The sequence below is a fragment of the Zingiber officinale genome, chromosome 2B, assembly GCF_018446385.1.
Source record: "Zingiber officinale cultivar Zhangliang chromosome 2B, Zo_v1.1, whole genome shotgun sequence".
In the NCBI taxonomy this organism is placed as follows: Eukaryota; Viridiplantae; Streptophyta; class Magnoliopsida; order Zingiberales; family Zingiberaceae; genus Zingiber; species Zingiber officinale.
Window position 1 is genome coordinate 138840552 of NC_055989.1, and position 17358 is coordinate 138857909.

General features: G+C 41.0%; 1 protein-coding gene across 2 annotated transcripts; it reads right to left on the reverse strand.

Annotated features, from left to right (window-relative positions):
• Positions 1–217: 217 nt before the first annotated feature.
• On the reverse strand, positions 218–4171 carry LOC122047436 (F-box/FBD/LRR-repeat protein At1g16930-like). 2 transcript variants are annotated; one of them, XM_042608741.1, is made up of 3 exons: positions 3165–4171; positions 992–1159; positions 218–895 (listed from the first exon to the last, which is right to left on the reverse strand). In XM_042608741.1, exons 1-3 carry the CDS (start codon positions 4080–4082, stop codon positions 419–421), a joined length of 1563 nt encoding a protein of 520 aa, XP_042464675.1. In that variant the 5' UTR covers positions 4083–4171; the 3' UTR covers positions 218–418. The 2 variants fall into 2 exon arrangements, with proteins under 2 accessions (XP_042464675.1, XP_042464676.1); XM_042608742.1 differs by having other exon boundaries at positions 727–895; positions 988–1159.
• Positions 4172–17358: the final 13187 nt, after the last annotated feature.

Below are 17358 nucleotides of genomic sequence, written 5' to 3' on the forward strand. Positions count from 1 at the left end.
GAAGTACCACTCCTAAAATAGAGAAAGGTATATGCCACTTCTTTGATCAAACTATGAATCACGATAGGGTTTCTTTGCTCCAGCACCACGCTTGTTCATCTAGCCGAGCTACTCTTTTTCATCTGACCTACCAGTTAAATAACCCTTGAATCGTAAACCTACTAGTTAAATACTCGACCTTACTACAATAGCATACTTGATTGTGAAGCATTTCTAGCTGAGACGACATCCAATTCTTTTGCTGAATACACACTAAAATAGCGACCATATGCATCACACACCAAGTTAAGCATGCATATTTCTCTTTGAGATGCGACGCTAAAGGTAAGTAGTGAATACACTCGAATTTTCGAATGATCATAAGAGCACATAAACTTTGGAATTGAATTATATCAAACCAAAAAAGGGAGATGATTCACTAATCAACCCCAATATCACCTCGGAACAAGGCATGAACCAACTTATGGCACACAGTTCCTGATTGATAGTCGTATCGAGAGTAAAGATTGTTGTTGTGTGTTGGATTTATAGTGTCCTCATCTTGCCAGAACTCAACCAGTTTGATACAAACCTCTGGTGATGCTTTTGGTAGCGCAGAAATCTGACCAAGAATTATTTTGATCCACATCCTTTCTTCAGGGTTAGTTTGTTCGATTTCGACATTTTGTTTGGCCAAGCAATCAGTGCCATCGAACGGAGGAGAAACTAGTAATAGATATTCGAGCGCAGCAGCCCTTTCTAGGAGAAACTTCACCAGCTTCATCTCATTATTTGATCCTTGGAAATTTGTCATCTTGATCACCTTGAGATTATCTAAGGCGATATCAGGCGGCTTCTGAATATCTGATATAATAAGTTTGAAGTACTCCGGCAAATCATGAACATCTTTGGGAAGCTGAAGATTGTTTGAAATCATTAAAATAAGCAAGAAAATCAATGAGCATTTGTATAACCAAAAAGCAACTCTATATTAGAAGTAAAGTGTACCTACTTGAATGAAGAGCTTTTCCAGGAAGGGAGATGGATAGTGTCGAAAGAAATCATAAACGCAAGCGAGGTACTCTTTCGATATATGCTTCATTGTAACCTGCAGTTCGTGCAGGTTTGGAAACATGACCTCGAAATCTTCAGCTTCAAACTCTTCGTTTGCAACTATACACTAGCCAATCAAACCAAAGAACATTAATAGATCCAAAGCTATCCTTTTAACATGTACATTAATCCAAAACCTTCAAATTGCTCAAAAATCTACTGAAATTTTGAAGATAGTTTTATCTGAACAACCACAGTATTCAGTTCATATGAAAGAGATAAGATACAAAGGCCTATGTCAAAAAAAAAAATAATGAGTGTAGATAACTGTATTTGCTCTAAGATACTGATCGACACGGTTTAACCTCTCTGATCATGTTCTTTGAATGTCAATGCTTCACTTCTACACCAACTAGTTACAGAAAGAGATCTTCAGCGAGTCGTAGGACTATCATTACATAATAGGTGTGAAACTTATAATCCATTGGCATGAAATGAAAAGAAAATTAGCGGAAAAAAATATGTTCCACCATATTTCAAGAGATTATTGTCTAATAAATTTGTAAACCTAAAATCCTCTTTTCATTAAGTGAACCAAATCCAAAGTCAACATACAAAGCTTCAGTTCACTCATAATAAATGACTTTTTAACTAAAATAAACGATTTAAGCTTCAAAAGATTCTCCAATGACTTAGTCCCAAAAGAGTCTCTGATGAGCCCTTTAACGACACTTTGAAAGAGTCCTTTAACGAGACTAATAAGCATCTCAATGATGCTACCTTCAAAAAATCTCCTAATGCTTTGATCCCTTAGGGACCAATTGACTTGATAATGTTCTAGATTTAAATTGAAAAATTACAACTCAACCATATTATCTAGAGAAGCCAAAAGAGGAAACTAAATAAGACAAGTGTAATGATCGAATAAAGACCTAACGAGACACTTGCCAAAGCCAGACACGAAATTATCCTGAGTAACAATTATTATAAAGCACCTAGTGATATGATAATTTCTCATATTGTATCTATAAATTTAAATTGTATTATATCATATATTTTTAGAGAACTATGTTTAATTTATTTAGCAACATTATGAGGAAATTATAATGCTTACCCTATTTCCAAATTCTTGAAATGAATAGAACAACTTATCTTTAAAATAAATCAAATAGAGCTGAATAACCAGACAACAATAGTAAATAATTTTGGTAGAAAATCAAAAGAGCGATCTTTATTTTCATTATCATAAAGAAAGCACTCCACTTTGAAAAAATATCAAAAGAACACTCCATATTCCGAGAATACCCTTGTTCTAGTGCTGTTGTAGCAACTTTAGACAAATTTGCTCCAACAAGTTCAAAATTATTAATACTTGTAGTCAAAATGATTTCATCATTCAACAAAACTCATGCTCATCCTAATTTCATCAAAACTAGTCAAACATATAAAATTATTCTATGTTAGAGCAACTCTGGTTGCTCCTCAATTGCTTGAAGCAACTTTGAGCAAAGTTGCACTAATCGAAGTAGTGTTTGCCAAGGGAGCAGATCTCCTGGTCCACAAAAAAGTGGGTCAGGGATGGACTACTCTCAATTGCAGTCGGATTGCAATTGCAATCTTGCCGCAATTGGTTGCAACCCCTCCCTGGGTTCACTGTCCCCACCAGGTTATAGTTTGGGTCGGAGCGGACGGCCTCCGGGCGCCCCCTGCTTAGCGCCTGGTAACCTGGACACTTGCCCACTTCTAGCAGCCTCTAGGTGGCCTCCAACCGTCCGCTCCGACCCAAACTATAACTTGACGGGCACAGTGAACTCAGGAAAGGATCGCAACTAATTACGGCAGGATCACAGTTGCGATCCAACCGTAATTAGGAGTGGACCATCCTTGGTCCATTTTTTTTGTGGACCAGGAGATCTGGTCTCGTTTGCTAAAACTGCTATAACAATATTGGATAAGGGCATTTTCAGAATGAGGTGCCTTTTTGATATTTTTTTTGGAAGTAGGACACCCTTTGATGATAATGAAAATAAAGGGCTTTTTTGTCCATAACACTTTTTATGGCAGTAATTCAGTAAATTACTTGAATTGACAAGGGAAATTATAACTTTCCAAATAGAAGAAAATGATGATACCGCAAGGGTCCCAGAGCACAGTGAAAGGTTCCTGACTTGTGAGAGCTGAGCTATGGCGTCGCCGTAGTCAGCTTCCATGGAATCGCCGGCGACCAACGAAAGTTTAGCATCGACCAGCTCCGGCATACCACCGAAGTCAATCTGGGAGCATACCCCGCCGGAATAGACAAACGATTGCAGCTTAGGCGCATTGATCTCCAACTCGTCGATTCCTGGGCAATCAACCAAGGCCAACGCCCGAAGCTGGAGTTCTGGTTCTCCGACGACTCGGACCGCCCCGAGGAGTCGGCAGTTCATCAGGCTCAGCCTTTCAAGAACCGGGCAATCCACCAGCAACTCTTGTAGCGCCTCGTCGGTGACGTTGACGCGGCACAAATTGAGCTCGTTGAGACGGCGGAAGACGGCGAAGTGGGCGGGTCGACTGAAATCGCACCGGCTAAGGCTCAGGTGGGTCAGCGATTCGCAGCGGAACAGGGCAGCGGGAAGCAGGTACTGCCCCCGGCCGTCCATGTAATCGCCTTCGACGCCATCGATGATCCCCTGCGACAAGTCCAAGTCGAACTCTTCGACTCGCTTTGTCGCTGCGACGGCGACCCAGGTGTCGATGGCGGGGAGGAGGTGGTCGAAGGGGGAAAAGAGGATGCGGAGGCGGCGGAGAGGGCTGTTGCCGTGGAGGCGGAGGTATCGGTCAACGGTAGCGGAGAATTGGTCGGGGGACTCGGCGGCGGCGAAGTCCGGGCCGAAGTCGAGGTCGGTAGCGGAGAGGAGGACGTTGAGCCACAGGCCGCGCCACCGCTTGGAAAGGAGGTCGGTGCGGACGGCAGATTTGAGAGGCAGGAGGTGGAGGATGGATTGGAGGAGGTGGTCGGGGAGGTTGCTGATCCTGTCTTCGGCTCTTTCTCTTCTTCTTTGCCCCATGGTCACTGGTTCCTGGTGTATCTTCTCTATGCGCAGAGTAGGAGCTTGTCTGTCTTATGATGGTTGGTTAAAGCGTCCGGTTGCTTCGTTGACAGGTTTGCTGCAGCTGTATCTTCTCTACTAAGAAGATCTGGAATTTATTTATTTTACCCCTTACTCGAGAAAAAATGATAGAAGATGGGTAATTTTGCATGCAGTCCCTAATGACAAACAAATTTTTGCATGTAGTCCTCACCCATTAAAATCTTTGTTTTCACTCCCCAGTTAAGCATCTTTACCAAATTACCCATGATATTTTTAGGTACAAAAATCTAAAAATCAGTATAAATCCTCTTAAATTGAGTATATTAACTTAGAATCTAGTATATTTTTTATCAAATTGAGTACGATTCTAAACCCTAAACCCTAAACCCTAAACCCTAAACCCTAACCCTAAACCCTAAACCCTAAACCCTAAAAAATAAGAGGAACAATTTTGATAGAAAATATACTCGATTTTTAATATAAAGTACTGACTTTAAGAAGAATTATACTCATTTTTGGACTTTTTGTACTCAATTTTGAAATTTTTGTACTAAAAAATCTGACGGGCAATTTAGGTATCAATATTTGCATGAGGGAGTTGAAACAAGTAATACTTTGCATGCAGGGAGTGGAAACAAAGTTTTTTGGACATGGGGATTGCATGCAAAGTTAACATTATGATTGAGGATTTTTTTCTAATTTACCAATAGAAGATCTGGAATTTATTTATTTATTTTAATATAATTTTAATTAAATAATTATAATTATTTTAAGTCGCTTGACTTGGATCTGAAATTTATTTATTTTACCCCTGATTTTTTTGCAAAAAAATATTGATCATAATAAGTTAGAATAAAAAGCGTCGACAACAATTATACCGTCGCTGTTATCATTTTATAGTTATTAGATACGAGTTAGTTTGTATGGGTTTGTGGTTCCGTTGGAAAAATATGAAATGAAGGTGGGTTAGAAGAATATTTTTTTTAGATTTAGATTCGGATTTAGAGAATTTTTTTCAAATTCAAATTGGGATAAATATGGAGATGCTATCTCTATTCATAAATCCGTCCCAATTCTACCTGATGAAAATTGGGATGAGGATGAGGATGAGGATGAGGATGAAGATTGAGATAGGATTCCTTAATATCCTTTTAAATTTATTTTCAGGATGAAAAATAAGATGGGAAAGACTATAAGGTTTAATCTCGTGGGATCGGCAAATCAACCCTCCTTTCATTTCATCACGTCTCATTGTCATTCCTAGTAATTGTTGCAATACTAACTCTTCTGATTCAACAATATTTATGTTCAAAGACAGATCTTCTAAGAATTAGAATATGACAGATCTCGAGTTAGCCGAGTTCGTTGGGAAGGTTGTAAAAGAGGTTCAAGTGTACTTCACCTGAGCACGATACTATCTCATCTTTTTCAAGATTTCACTGAATTTTAAATTTCTATTAAATGATTTATTTTAGTATTTATAAAATTGTTAATTTAATTTATCGATAATGATATTAATTTGTGATCCTGTCCGAATCGCTGAATCAGCGGACGCTGGGCACGTGGTGCTCTCCTAGCTGATGACGTGGCTCCCCCGCTGACCGTGTGGAGCTCCGGCGAACCTGCAAAGAAGTCGGGCCGGGAAGGGGTTCCCGGCGACGACCCTCCGACGCTCAAGTCAGGCAAACGAGCAGCAAACAAGTGGTTTCGAATATGAGAGTCACTCTACTTCCGGCGAAGTCTGTGAGCTCTTATATAGAGCTGGAGGAAGTTCATGCACACCAATCGAGGTGTACACGTGTACTGTGACCATACCCGGGTATGGCGTGTCAGGTGACCTTGCTTGACGCCATACTGCTACAGTTCGACCACCTTTCTGATGGGACATGAGGACATTCTGTCCTAAGCCTTCGTACATAACATGTCCTTCGACCATACTTCCTGTCAGAGGATGTTCCCTTACTTCATGTTTATGGTGAACGTCCTGCCGATCGGCAATCCCATTCTGCCCAGCCAGACTTAAATGCTAGTCTGCTCGGGAGAATCTGGGTCGTGCGCTCGGCTACGCCTATTCAGTCTGATTGATTTATGCATTAGCCGAGCGGACCTTCATGTCAGCTCGGCGTCCTGGTTTATCATGAGCGTCGGAAACCCGACCCCCTCGTCGGGTCTATGCTTCTGTTTATGCCCTTGGGCCGTTCCGCCCCTACTGCCCGGTCGGTCGCCATTCCCCAATCGGCCTCTGGCCTTGGTCTTCACATGGTGTTGACTTCTCTATGAAAAGAAAAAGGGGGGGGCCCCACCTTATCACCGGATCACTTGCCTCCCCGTCAAGTCTAGTCGAAGGAGGCGCCTAAGTCCGACTGACTGGACTGCCGGTCTAACCGAATAATGATCGCTGAGCCGGCCCATGGAATGCTCTTCTGCTCGGCCATTCCTTTTTTGTGTCGCCCGTTCAGCAATACCCCATGGGCAGGGGGTTAATGTTGCCTCTTTCGATATCCTGCAAATTTTTTTTTTTTTTACTGAGCACGCTTTCCTTAAATGCGCCCTGTGTCCGCCTGACACGTGGCGGATTAGCAGTCGTCAGTGTACGGCGGTGGCGTTACCGTCGATGGGACAGCCGCCGTTTGAAATGGACGACCCGATGGCCACCTTGTTCTTTACGACCTAGATCCAACGGTGGAGGCCGTTCGGCCCCAACCCTATAAAGCCGGACCTTCTCCTCTTCGCCACATTCTTCTTCCTTCGTTCTTCGGCTTTCCACTGTTCTCTTTGCTCCGGCGATCCTTATTCTCCGCCTGTTTGGTGCGCTCGCCATCTTCTTCCTTTCCTCGATCTTTCTCGTACCCGTAAGCCTTCCTTTTCAGCTCCCCGCCTCCTGTATTACTTTCTTTTTCATTCTGTCGGCATTTTCTTTTAGTTTTTCTGTCAATATCTCTTCTGTTTCGACCATGGCGAGTACTTCTACGCCTACAGTCGGCGCTCATAGTCTCTGGTATACGACTATGGAGAGCCGATTCGATGAAGAAGACGCATTGCGTCTCATTCGGGCGTATGAAATTCCGGCCGACCATGAGATAGTTGTAGCTACTCCTTCCGATCGGCCTAATGATCCGCCGCCCGGCACCATTTGCTTCTTCCGTGATCAATTTTTGGTCGGGCTGCGCTTTCCTCCACATTCTTCATCCTTAAAATATGCAACAACTTTCGCCTCCCGCTCGGCCAATTAGTCCCGAACTCAATTAGGTTACTGAGCGGGGTGATAGTCCTTTTCAAATTGAACGATATCCCCTTGGACCCCCAAATCTTCCACTATTTCTTCTACCCAAAACAATCCGAGTGGGGGACATTCATATTTCAATCTAGGTCGGGTTTTGTCCTATTTACCAACATGCCGAGCTCCAATAAGCATTGGAAGGAGCATTTCTTTTTTATGCGTCTCCCCGAGCGGCCGGCCTTCCGAACGAAGTGGCAGACGGCGGTACCGAATCAACCGGGTCTTGGCAAATTCAAGAGTCATCCGGCGTATCTTCATGCGGCCAACCAGCTGGTCGGCCAACGTTACGACATCGACAAGTTGCTCCTTCCTGGAGTAATGTATATATTCGGCTTGTCTCCCATCCAAGCCGATCTGCCTTGCAGCATGAGTAAGTGATTCTTATCCCCCTTTTTCTTTTGTTCTAACTGATTTATTCTTTGTTTCTGCAGCTGAAGTTATGTGGCGTGCTAAGGCAACCGAAAAGCTCAAGCTGAAAGCCGCCAATATTGAGGCGGTGAAGGACAAGGAAGCGGCCGAACGAGGGCTGGTCCTAACCGGCCCTACAACTGAAGGGAGCGAGGGAACTCAAGTTGCTCCCGAGGCTTCGGCCGCCCGCGTCTTCACTGACGAGGCCGCGGCCGATATCACATCTGCCCAGGCCGAGGAGGAAGGCCGATCGGGTGACGAGGCACCTTTGGCGACTCGAAAGCGCCAGCGTCTGGAGCAAGCTCCTCAACTGATCTCATCAGATGGGCAGCCTTCCGAGCGGAGTGATGCAGCTCACGCGGTGTCTGAGGCAGTCTCTTCAGAGCACACTCCGACGCAGGTTGGATTACCCCCGACCGTTTCTGAGACGCGGCCTTCCACCTCCAGGCCTTTGCGTCGCCTCAAGCGACTAGGCGAGCGTCCTGCCCTGACCGGCGAGCCTTCTGGCCCGGCCGCCGCGTCTCAGGAGGATCCGAGCGGCCCGAGGGTGATCAAAACAGTTCTCCGATTTCCTTCGGAGGAGTATCTATCGGCCGCTGATCGGCCCACAGTCCCTGAACAACAAATAACCCTCACCGGCCCGCTCGCCTAGGGGACAGTAACCTAGAGCAGGCGACCGGGGTATGCCTTTTTGCTTTACTGATACTTTTTATTTTAGCTTTTAACTTAACTGCCTTTGTTCGCAGAGTTGGGTAGAGCAGATCGCAGTCAGCAATCGACTGGCTGAGCTGGAGGACGAAATGAAAAAACTCAAACTTTTGGAGGCAAACCAAGGGCAATCCACGGCTGCTCTGGAGAAAAGCAAAAAGCTTTTGGAAGCCGAACGGAAACGAGCTTCCGATCTGGCGAGCGAGGTCGCTCGGCTTGAAGCTGTGGTCAAACAACGGGATAAAGAGATCAAGACGGCGACCTCTCGGAAACGCAAGGCCATCGACGACATGGACCTAATGAAGGTGGAGATCAGAGGGCTAGAGCAACGCGTCAAGGATCTGGATGTCCTTCTGGCCACCGAGAGGGAGAGCCGCTCGGCCGCTCTGCTCAAATTTGAAGGAGACTTGAAGGATCTCCATGCCGCCAACGATGCTTCCCGAGCTGCGCTCAAAGGGTATCAGGATGGGGAGTCGGCCCACTTCTGACGAAGTGAGGAAGGCGTTTGTCCGCTCGGACGACTTCGGAGAGAAATTCACCGACAAGATTTCCCTCACTTTCGAAGAGGCGATCAAGGCGGCGGTGGATTACTTGAAGACTAAAGGCCACCTTCCCGCCGAGCTGACCATCCCCCCAGAGGATCTGGCTACCGTGATGGGCGCCATTCCTGATGCTCTTTTTGATTTTGACGCGTGAGGAGTGTTTTTTATCAACTTTTTCGTATCCTCGCCGTTCGGCAAAAATATTTTTTGTCATCAACTTTTGTCTGTTCGTCGCTGGGTATAAATGAAATTTGTTTTTGCCAAGTATTCCCTGCGAGTTATTCGTTCGGTTCGATATGCTAACTCGGATTAGAGCCGACTATTTGCAAGTATTTTTCGCCAAGAGCCCGTGCGCTTACCGTTCGGCGTGCGAACCTCGTTCATTCCCTCGCTCTCTATTCATTAATCATATTTTACTTTACCTCCTTACTTGGAAGGCCTTGCTGACGAGCGTGCCGCTTAGCCGTATATTGACCTCACAGAGCAAGCTGTTGTCGATCTGCTCTTACCATTGGCCAGTGCCACGCTGCATGCTATCCGACCGGGAGGTTTATAGACGCCGGCTCGTCTCTCGATATTTAACGTAGGAGCTCGACGGTCTTCCGCTCGGAGGGATTATAGACATCGGCTCGTCTCTCGATATTTAACGTCGGAGCTCGACGGTCTTCCGCTCGGAGGGTTTATAGACGCCGGCTCGTCTCTCGATATTTAACGTCGGAGCTCGATGGTCTTCCGCTCGGAGGGTTTATAGACGCCGGCTCGTTGATAACCATGATTTCATTGCATTATTTTGATTCTTATATGCATGGTTTGATGTTGATTTCATAGGTTAAAATCATGGTTATATCACATTTTGTGCATTGTATCTATTTTGGACATAATTGCAAATTATTATATTTTTGTGTTATTTGATGCTAATATTTAATTCTTATTTTGTAGGCATCAAAGGATCTTAGATTTGGATCTATTTGGACCGAAATTGAGCTCAAATCGGAGTTCAAACAAGAAGATCAAGCTTTGGAGCATTATGGGCCGTTCATCAAGAATAGGACAGTTCTAGACCATCCGTTGAAGATCTGGCCGATCCAACCTAATGGGGAGAAGATCTAAGCCATTGATGAAGATCCAGAAGTTTTGATCCAGATCTGAGTTCATCCAGCCATTGATCCAGCCGTATTAATCTGGGCCGTTCATTGAATACTGTGCAGATCCGGGCCATCCAGTGATGATCTGATCGATCCGACCTAAGGGAGGGTAGATCCAGACTCTAGATCAAGATCAGTACCTTCAGATCAGATTTTGGGCAAACTTTCACCGTTGATTTAGCTCCAAATCAATCCCAGCCATCCGTTCAGATCCAGATCTAATTCAAAACAGAAGCTACAGTACCCAGATTCCTTCGTCGAATCCTCCACGCACAGCAGCTTCGTCCCCGCGGCATTTCTCTGGATTCCGGCCCCTTTCTCTTCTCCAATCGATCTCTCAAGCTTCAATCTCGGTGGTAAGCTTCTCGGCGGTGTCATCCCGATCTTCTGGAGTCATCGGAGGGTGTTCTCTCCGGTGGAATTTGGCTCCCGGCATCTTCCTTTTCCAGCTCGATTTGGCGGTGGTCCTCCAAATCCAAGCTCCGATTCCCATCAGCAACATTCGAAGGTGGTCTTCCGGTGTTCCTGAGCTTCACTAGACGTTCATCCGCGTTCCACAACCTTCCATCAGATCCAGAGGCAGATTTCCAGATTTTCGGCACTTGAGTGGGTTTAGGGTTGTTCTTAGCTCGCCGGGGGTGGTCCGTCGGTGTAGTTAAGCACTCCTTGAGCTGATACGCCACTGAGATGCTCCACTGAGGTCCGAAATTGGGTGGTTTCGATTTCGGCCTCTTGTGTGACGGCTTGAGTGTGAAGTTTGGTGAGATTGATTGTGAGTTAGATCGGTTAGGGTTTATTTCGTTTTATTATTATTATTACAGCTTAGAACAGATTCCTTTTATGTTGTTATGTTTTTATGCAAGTAATTTAGTATTTCATTACCTTGTTGAAGCTTAATTGTGTTTAATTTGTGCTTGGTTAATTGTTTAGAGTTTAAGTACATAGTTAGGGTTTACATCTTGCTTTAGATCAGATTTAATTGTGTCTTGCTATTTTATATCTTAGTTTAAGTGTGTGTTAATAATTTAATCACAACGTAGAGTGACAATGCGTTTGGGTTTGATTGTTGGCACACAAGTAGATTTCATTTATGCTTTAGATTAGTTTCTTAATTGCTTGTTTTCATTTGTTAGATTTAGATTCAAGCTTAAATTCCCCCAATTCCATTTTTATATCGAAAACCCCAAAAATAGAAAATAAAGACAATCCTAAATTACATTCTACCGTTAGTTCCTCGGATCAATCCTGGGCTCGTTACTACAACGTTATTGTTAAATTAAGGGGTTCAGTGAATATAATACATTTATACAATTTGATTAGCGGATGTGACAGATTTCGCCTTATCAAATTTTGGCGTCGTTGCCGGGGAAAAAAAATGCAATGTTTGGTAATTTGAGGATTGTTCTTTATTTTGGAAAACTTTAAAAATATTGTTGTTTTGATTGCTTTCATGTTTATATATCCATGTGTTTGATTTTATTTGTTCTTGAGTCTTCTAATTTTATTTGCTAGTGTTTCAGTGTAAGAACAGGAAATTCTTTTTATCATGGATCCATATTATCCGTATTTTGGAGATGGGATGGAGAATAACTACTATCAGTCTCAGACTCAGTCCTACCTACCTATGGAGCAACGGAATAGGTATGAGGATGCACAAGAACAAATTGAAGAGGCAATGTGGAAATGTAATGAAGTTATGCAACAAATGAGAGAGCATCAAGAGCAACAATTTGCAAGGATACAGAATATTCAGAGTCAGTTAAATCAGATTGCATCATCCATTAATCAGTTACAAGCACAGAACTCTAGTGGAGAGATGGAGAGTAGTGATTTTGTCAGGCCTGACCCTATTCCCATTTATTCACAAGAATTTTCTAATATTATTTGTGATGATGATGTAATTGTTCAAATTGTTGATTCTATTGATGTTGTTGCTTTAGATGATGTAAACGATGCAGGTTTTGATGTTGAAGATAATTTATGTGTAGGGGAGTGCTTACTGGGAGCATTACCTCAAGAATCACCAAGAATGGAGGATGTAAGTGTAGGGACTTGTGCTATGGAGCCAAGCACCCAAGAATCACTACATGAAGTTGAACATTCGCCAGAACTGGAGTCTGATCAATTATTTGAGGAGAAAGAGGTAACAAACACCACTCCAGGTACCTTTCAAGATTACAAGGTGAGTATTTTGTGTAATTTTTCAGAGAATTTTATAGAGGTACCATTTATTGATTTTATTAGATGTGATGTATTTCTTGATATATCTTTTACCCACACTAATTTTCTCCTATTTTCTTTTTATCCCACACGCATGTGGGAGGTGTTTTCTTTGATTGATGTTGTAGGAGAAATTAAGCTTCCGGAGTGGGTGCTTAAACTAAACCGACTTAGACCTCCGGAGAGAATTTTGAAGGGAAAAAGGATGAATAAAAAGAATTTGAGTGGAACTACGATTACTCCACTTCCGGGGTGGCTAATACTTCTAAATCTTCTTCAACCACCGGGAATTAAAGGGGAGTTAGTTCCAATTTTGCTTACTCTTGCATTTAAATTCATGTTTTGTGTTTAATTTTTCTCTAATAAATTCTTTATACGTTTCTTTAGTCTCATACTTTGCATTTTTCATTTTACTTTCATACTTTGCATTTAGTTTGGTATACATAGCATGTCATTTGAATAAAATTCTCCATGAATTGTTTAGTAATATTTTTAAGATGGTAAAAGTTTCTTAAATTTGATCATCAATTTTAGGTCATGTGACATGATTGGATACTTTTCTTACATGATTTTGGTTAAATTGGTAGTGGATTCCAATTTGATTGATTGAGCTTGTTTGCATGAATATTACCTAGTGAGGTCCACTTTAAGCCTATACATCATTATTTTCTTTGTGAGACATGCACTCATAGCTATTGAAACTCTAGAACTTGCTTAGTTTCTTTTCAAAGCCATAATAGCATATGTATGCGTGGATATAAAGGATATTTGTCATTCTTGTTCTCTCACAATTTCAAATTCCTTTCTCCACAATTTTCTTAAAATATTCTTGTCTAGCATTCAATCCCTTGATTATCCTTGCTTGTCATTATTTCATTGATGATTTTGGTTGATTATCTTGATGAGTTAGATTGTTTGATGATGGTCAAGATTTTAAGTGTGGGGGAGAGATGATGAGATGATAAATATTTTGGCAAAATTACTTGATGATGGAGTTGCTCAGTGCAATTGTGGAGCTGAAATTTTTATGCAATTAAATTATCCTTGCTCTTGTTAAAGTAAAGAAATGATTAGAAATGCTTTTTGATTAATGGACAGCAGTTGAGTGTGCCATTTTGAGAATTGTTGTGCCAAATCTTTATAGTAATGAAGCAATTGAAGAAAAGTATAAATTACTTTGGAAAATTGAAGAAAAGGGCAGCAATCGATTCTCAAACAGTGAGGTGAAAGGCTGAAAAAGAAACCAAAAATGAACCTGCTGTAATGGGATCCAGACTGAAAATTTCTGCAGCATTTGCAGAAATGAAACTAATGTATCCACAAGTACATATAATTCTGAAGTTACAAATGCTGAAATGCTTAAGCAGCAGTTGGGATTTGTATCAAGTTAAACCAGATTATTTCGGATAAAAGATCAGTGCTAAAAGGTGCATTCAAGATCAGGAATAAGGGTGAATTCAATTGCTATTAGTGCAGTGCTAAAAGATGTCTACTTCCAAGTTTAACTTTTCATAAAGCCAGCTTCAATTCTGTTTTCGGTTCTGATCTTGTGCTGTTGGAATAGAAGGTGGAAGAGAAAAGTTGAAACAAAAGAAGGAAGCCAATGAAATGGAGAAACTTCTTTCCAATTTAAGAACATCTGAATTGCTGAGGAAGATGCTGCACGAATTTACACTTACACAAATAAGGGGAATTACTCATGAACTGATTGGAAGAAGAGAAGCTTAAGGAATGAGGAACCAAAAGACTTTTGAATTTCCAGAAACAATCTAGCAGCAAGGTGAGGATCAGAAACAGTATCAAATCTGTAGAATTTAAGGAATCTGAATTGGTGTATCAGTTGCCATTACTTGTGTGCCAAGTGTTGATGTTGTTCTTATCAGCATTGTTTCCAAGTGAAGCTCCAATCATTTCAGTACTAAATGAATTTGAGTTTCTTTGAATTTGAATTCTAGAGAAATATGGAGCATAAGCAGTAAGCAGAAATTGACAAAAATTCAGAAATTTTTGCAACTTGGCATCTGAATTTGTTTGAAGCAAATGTTCATGTTACTTCTGACCGAAACATGAATCTTAATTGAGATACGAATTCATAAGTTGCAAAGAACTTGAAGAGCTGGATCAGTAATACATAATGATAGGAACTAAAATTCAGAACCTGCAGGATCTTGAATTAAATTCTGAATGCAGGAATGCATTGGTGCAAAATTTTCTCTGATCAGGAGCAAAGAACTGAAAGTGTAACACAAAGGAAGGGCTTGGAAATGAGTTCAAACCATGAATTCCTGCAAATCAAGAATTCTGAAATTGCACTTAACCTTTTGATTGTTGTTGTGAAGCTGAAACAAGATGAAGTTGTTAAAATTCAGCAAAAGTGTGCTGAGATAGAGATTATATTTGATGCATAGTTTAGTTATATGGTGTGCCAAACTTGTTAAATAAAGGGAATGTTGGAGAGCACTATTTTTGAAAATGCAATATTTGAATTATCTTTGTTGCTGCTGTGAAGAATTCTGCGCTGTGGAGGATTGACACTGGAAACATTGCAGATTGCAGAATTCAGGAACTTCATGTTTCAGATTTGTGTTGGAATCTGGAGTCTGATTTCTACGTCCAAGAACTGTTTGAGAAAGTTCTATGCAGCTGCTGGAATGAAGAATGCTTGAAGCTGCAGCAATGAGAAATTATGCAGGAGCAAGAATTTGCAAGTGTTGTGTGCCAACCATTTCTGAAATTTTCATAACTCTAGCTGGAATTGATTCAATTCTGGAATCCTGAAACTTAAGTCCAAAGTTCAGAATGCAAATATGCAGAATCTGGAATTTTCCAACTGCACTTCAGTTTTGATTCAGAAATGGCACGGCAGAATTTTGTGAAGCTGATTTCTTTGTTTAAATTTCTGAAATCTTATCATTATTATTGGAGATTTGATGGAAGATGGTATCTAATTCAATCTTATTTCAGAAACAGTAATCCATAGAAATAGATTATAGAATCCAACAGATTCATTGTTCAGTAACAAAAATCTGTTTGCAGAAGCAAAGCCAAAACAGAAACAAGGAAGCTGGGAATTGTTTTGTATCAAATGGAGTATCAAAATTTCGGAACAACCTTAAAACCAATGTGAAACTCAAGTCAAGTTCTGTGTTGTGATGATACAAATGGCAAGATCAGAAATCCAGTGCAGAATTCTGCAACTCATCAAATCCAGAAATCATACTTGATCAGAAAAACAGAATTCTGCACTGTGCATGTTTAGCTTTTGGAGCAATGTGCCAACCTTTCAATCTATTTTCTGATTTCAGAAATCTGATCTGTGAAGTGCTGAATTCAGAATTATTCTTGCTGAGACAACAAGTTCTGGCACGGAAGGACAGATTCTGAAATCTGAAATTTTAGAAGTGGTTTCAGAAATCTGCTGCTGATTTCAGAATTCAAAATTGAGCCTAATATAATGTTTGGAATTAATTCATTGCATAGAATAGTTCTGGCTCAGAATTTGCTTCGTTAGTGATGTGGGAAATCTGAAGGAATTTATGTTCCTGAATTGATGATGCTGTATTTTCAAAAATCTGTTTCTGAAACAGAGTTCAAAAAGCTGAAAACTGTGATAGCAGAAGTCTTATGTGTATGCTGTGGTGCTCTACGATTTCTTTTTTTTTTTTTGCTTTCAAGTAACGTAACGTGAATGCATCTTTCAAGTGGTTTAAAAGGAGAATGTAAATCTCGGGAGTTGCAAGAACCAATGGTTTCATATGTGGCAATGTTTGTCTTAAAAAGCTGAACTGATACAATCTGGTTACAAGCTGATACTGTCTTTCAAAACCTGATTCTCTGAAGTTGGAAGCTTTCTGATACTGAAGTGGTGATAAATTAGATAGTAGAATGATTTCCAAGGCTTATTTGATGGAAAACTTTGTTGAAATGTCATGCTAGTGGAACCTGAAAGCTGAAGGACAGAATTACACTAGTATGAGCATTATCTGAAAAGTTATCAGAGATGGTTGTTGTTGACCAAGGATAAATGGAATTAAGAGCATTCGAGCTATCCATTCAATGCATGGGAGAATTCAAGGTCTGAATTCTAATTTTGAAGCTGATTTTGGAAGCAAATTCTGATATGTTTGAACTGAATTTGAAGAGCTGGATCAGTGATACATAAGGCTGACTCTAGAAATCTCGGAAGTAAAAGAATGGAAATCAGTGTAGTGTTTAAACAGTTATGTGATTTGCTGGAAATCTGTTCGGCCCACAGAACTACAAATGTAGAAAATAAGGGAAGGATTGCCTGATAAGGAAATTACTGGAAATGAAGCTCCTGCTATTTCATTGCTATTTGATATCCTTACATTTGAATTCCAGCAATGATTGCTAATTGCTATTTGGGTCACAGATTTCATAATCCAGAATGGAGATGTCAAAATGCTGTTTTTCAGTTCTGTTTTCAGTTCTGAATTTCTTGCTGCACTCAAGTTTTAATTCTGAATATACACCTTAATCAGCAATAACATACAAAGAACAGAAGTTGCAGCTAAAATGAAAGAGAAACAGTGACTTCAAGTTTTGGACACATGTTGTGTTGTATTGTCCGAGACGGACATTGTTTTAAGTGTGGGGGAGGGAGCTATTTTCCATTAGCTAATGTGAGTTTGTTTTTGTTTCAAAATGCTAGAATTGAAGTGGAAGAACAGTGATAAAAAAAAAACAGTGAAGAAGAGAAGAGAAAAATGGCACATCAAAAGAGTGTATCAAAAGAGTATCAAGATTCTTTGTTTGCCATCAAATTGAAGGGGAGGTTAGCTTGATATGTTGAATTGTTAAAAACAAATGGTATTCATCTCTTTTCACATCAAATGGTCAACTCATCAAGTATATTCCTCCTATACTCTCATTCTCTCATTTTCTTCATTTAAGCCTTTTCTTTTGCCTATTTCATTCATTTCAATTGT

What these genes read in the sequence shown, in the direction of transcription:
- LOC122047436 (XM_042608741.1), bottom strand. Translation starts at nt 4,082, where the DNA reads ATGGGGCAAAGAAGAAGAGAAAGAGCCGAAGACAGGATCAGCAACCTC. An exon ending in TGTGCTCTGGGACCCTTGCG is followed by an intron (nt 1,160 to 3,164) that starts GTATCATCATTT and finishes TTGATTGGCTAG; the next exon opens with TGTATAGTTGCAAACGAAGA. An exon ending in TGGAAAAGCTCTTCATTCAA is followed by an intron (nt 896 to 991) that starts GTAGGTACACTT and finishes AACAATCTTCAG; the next exon opens with CTTCCCAAAGATGTTCATGA.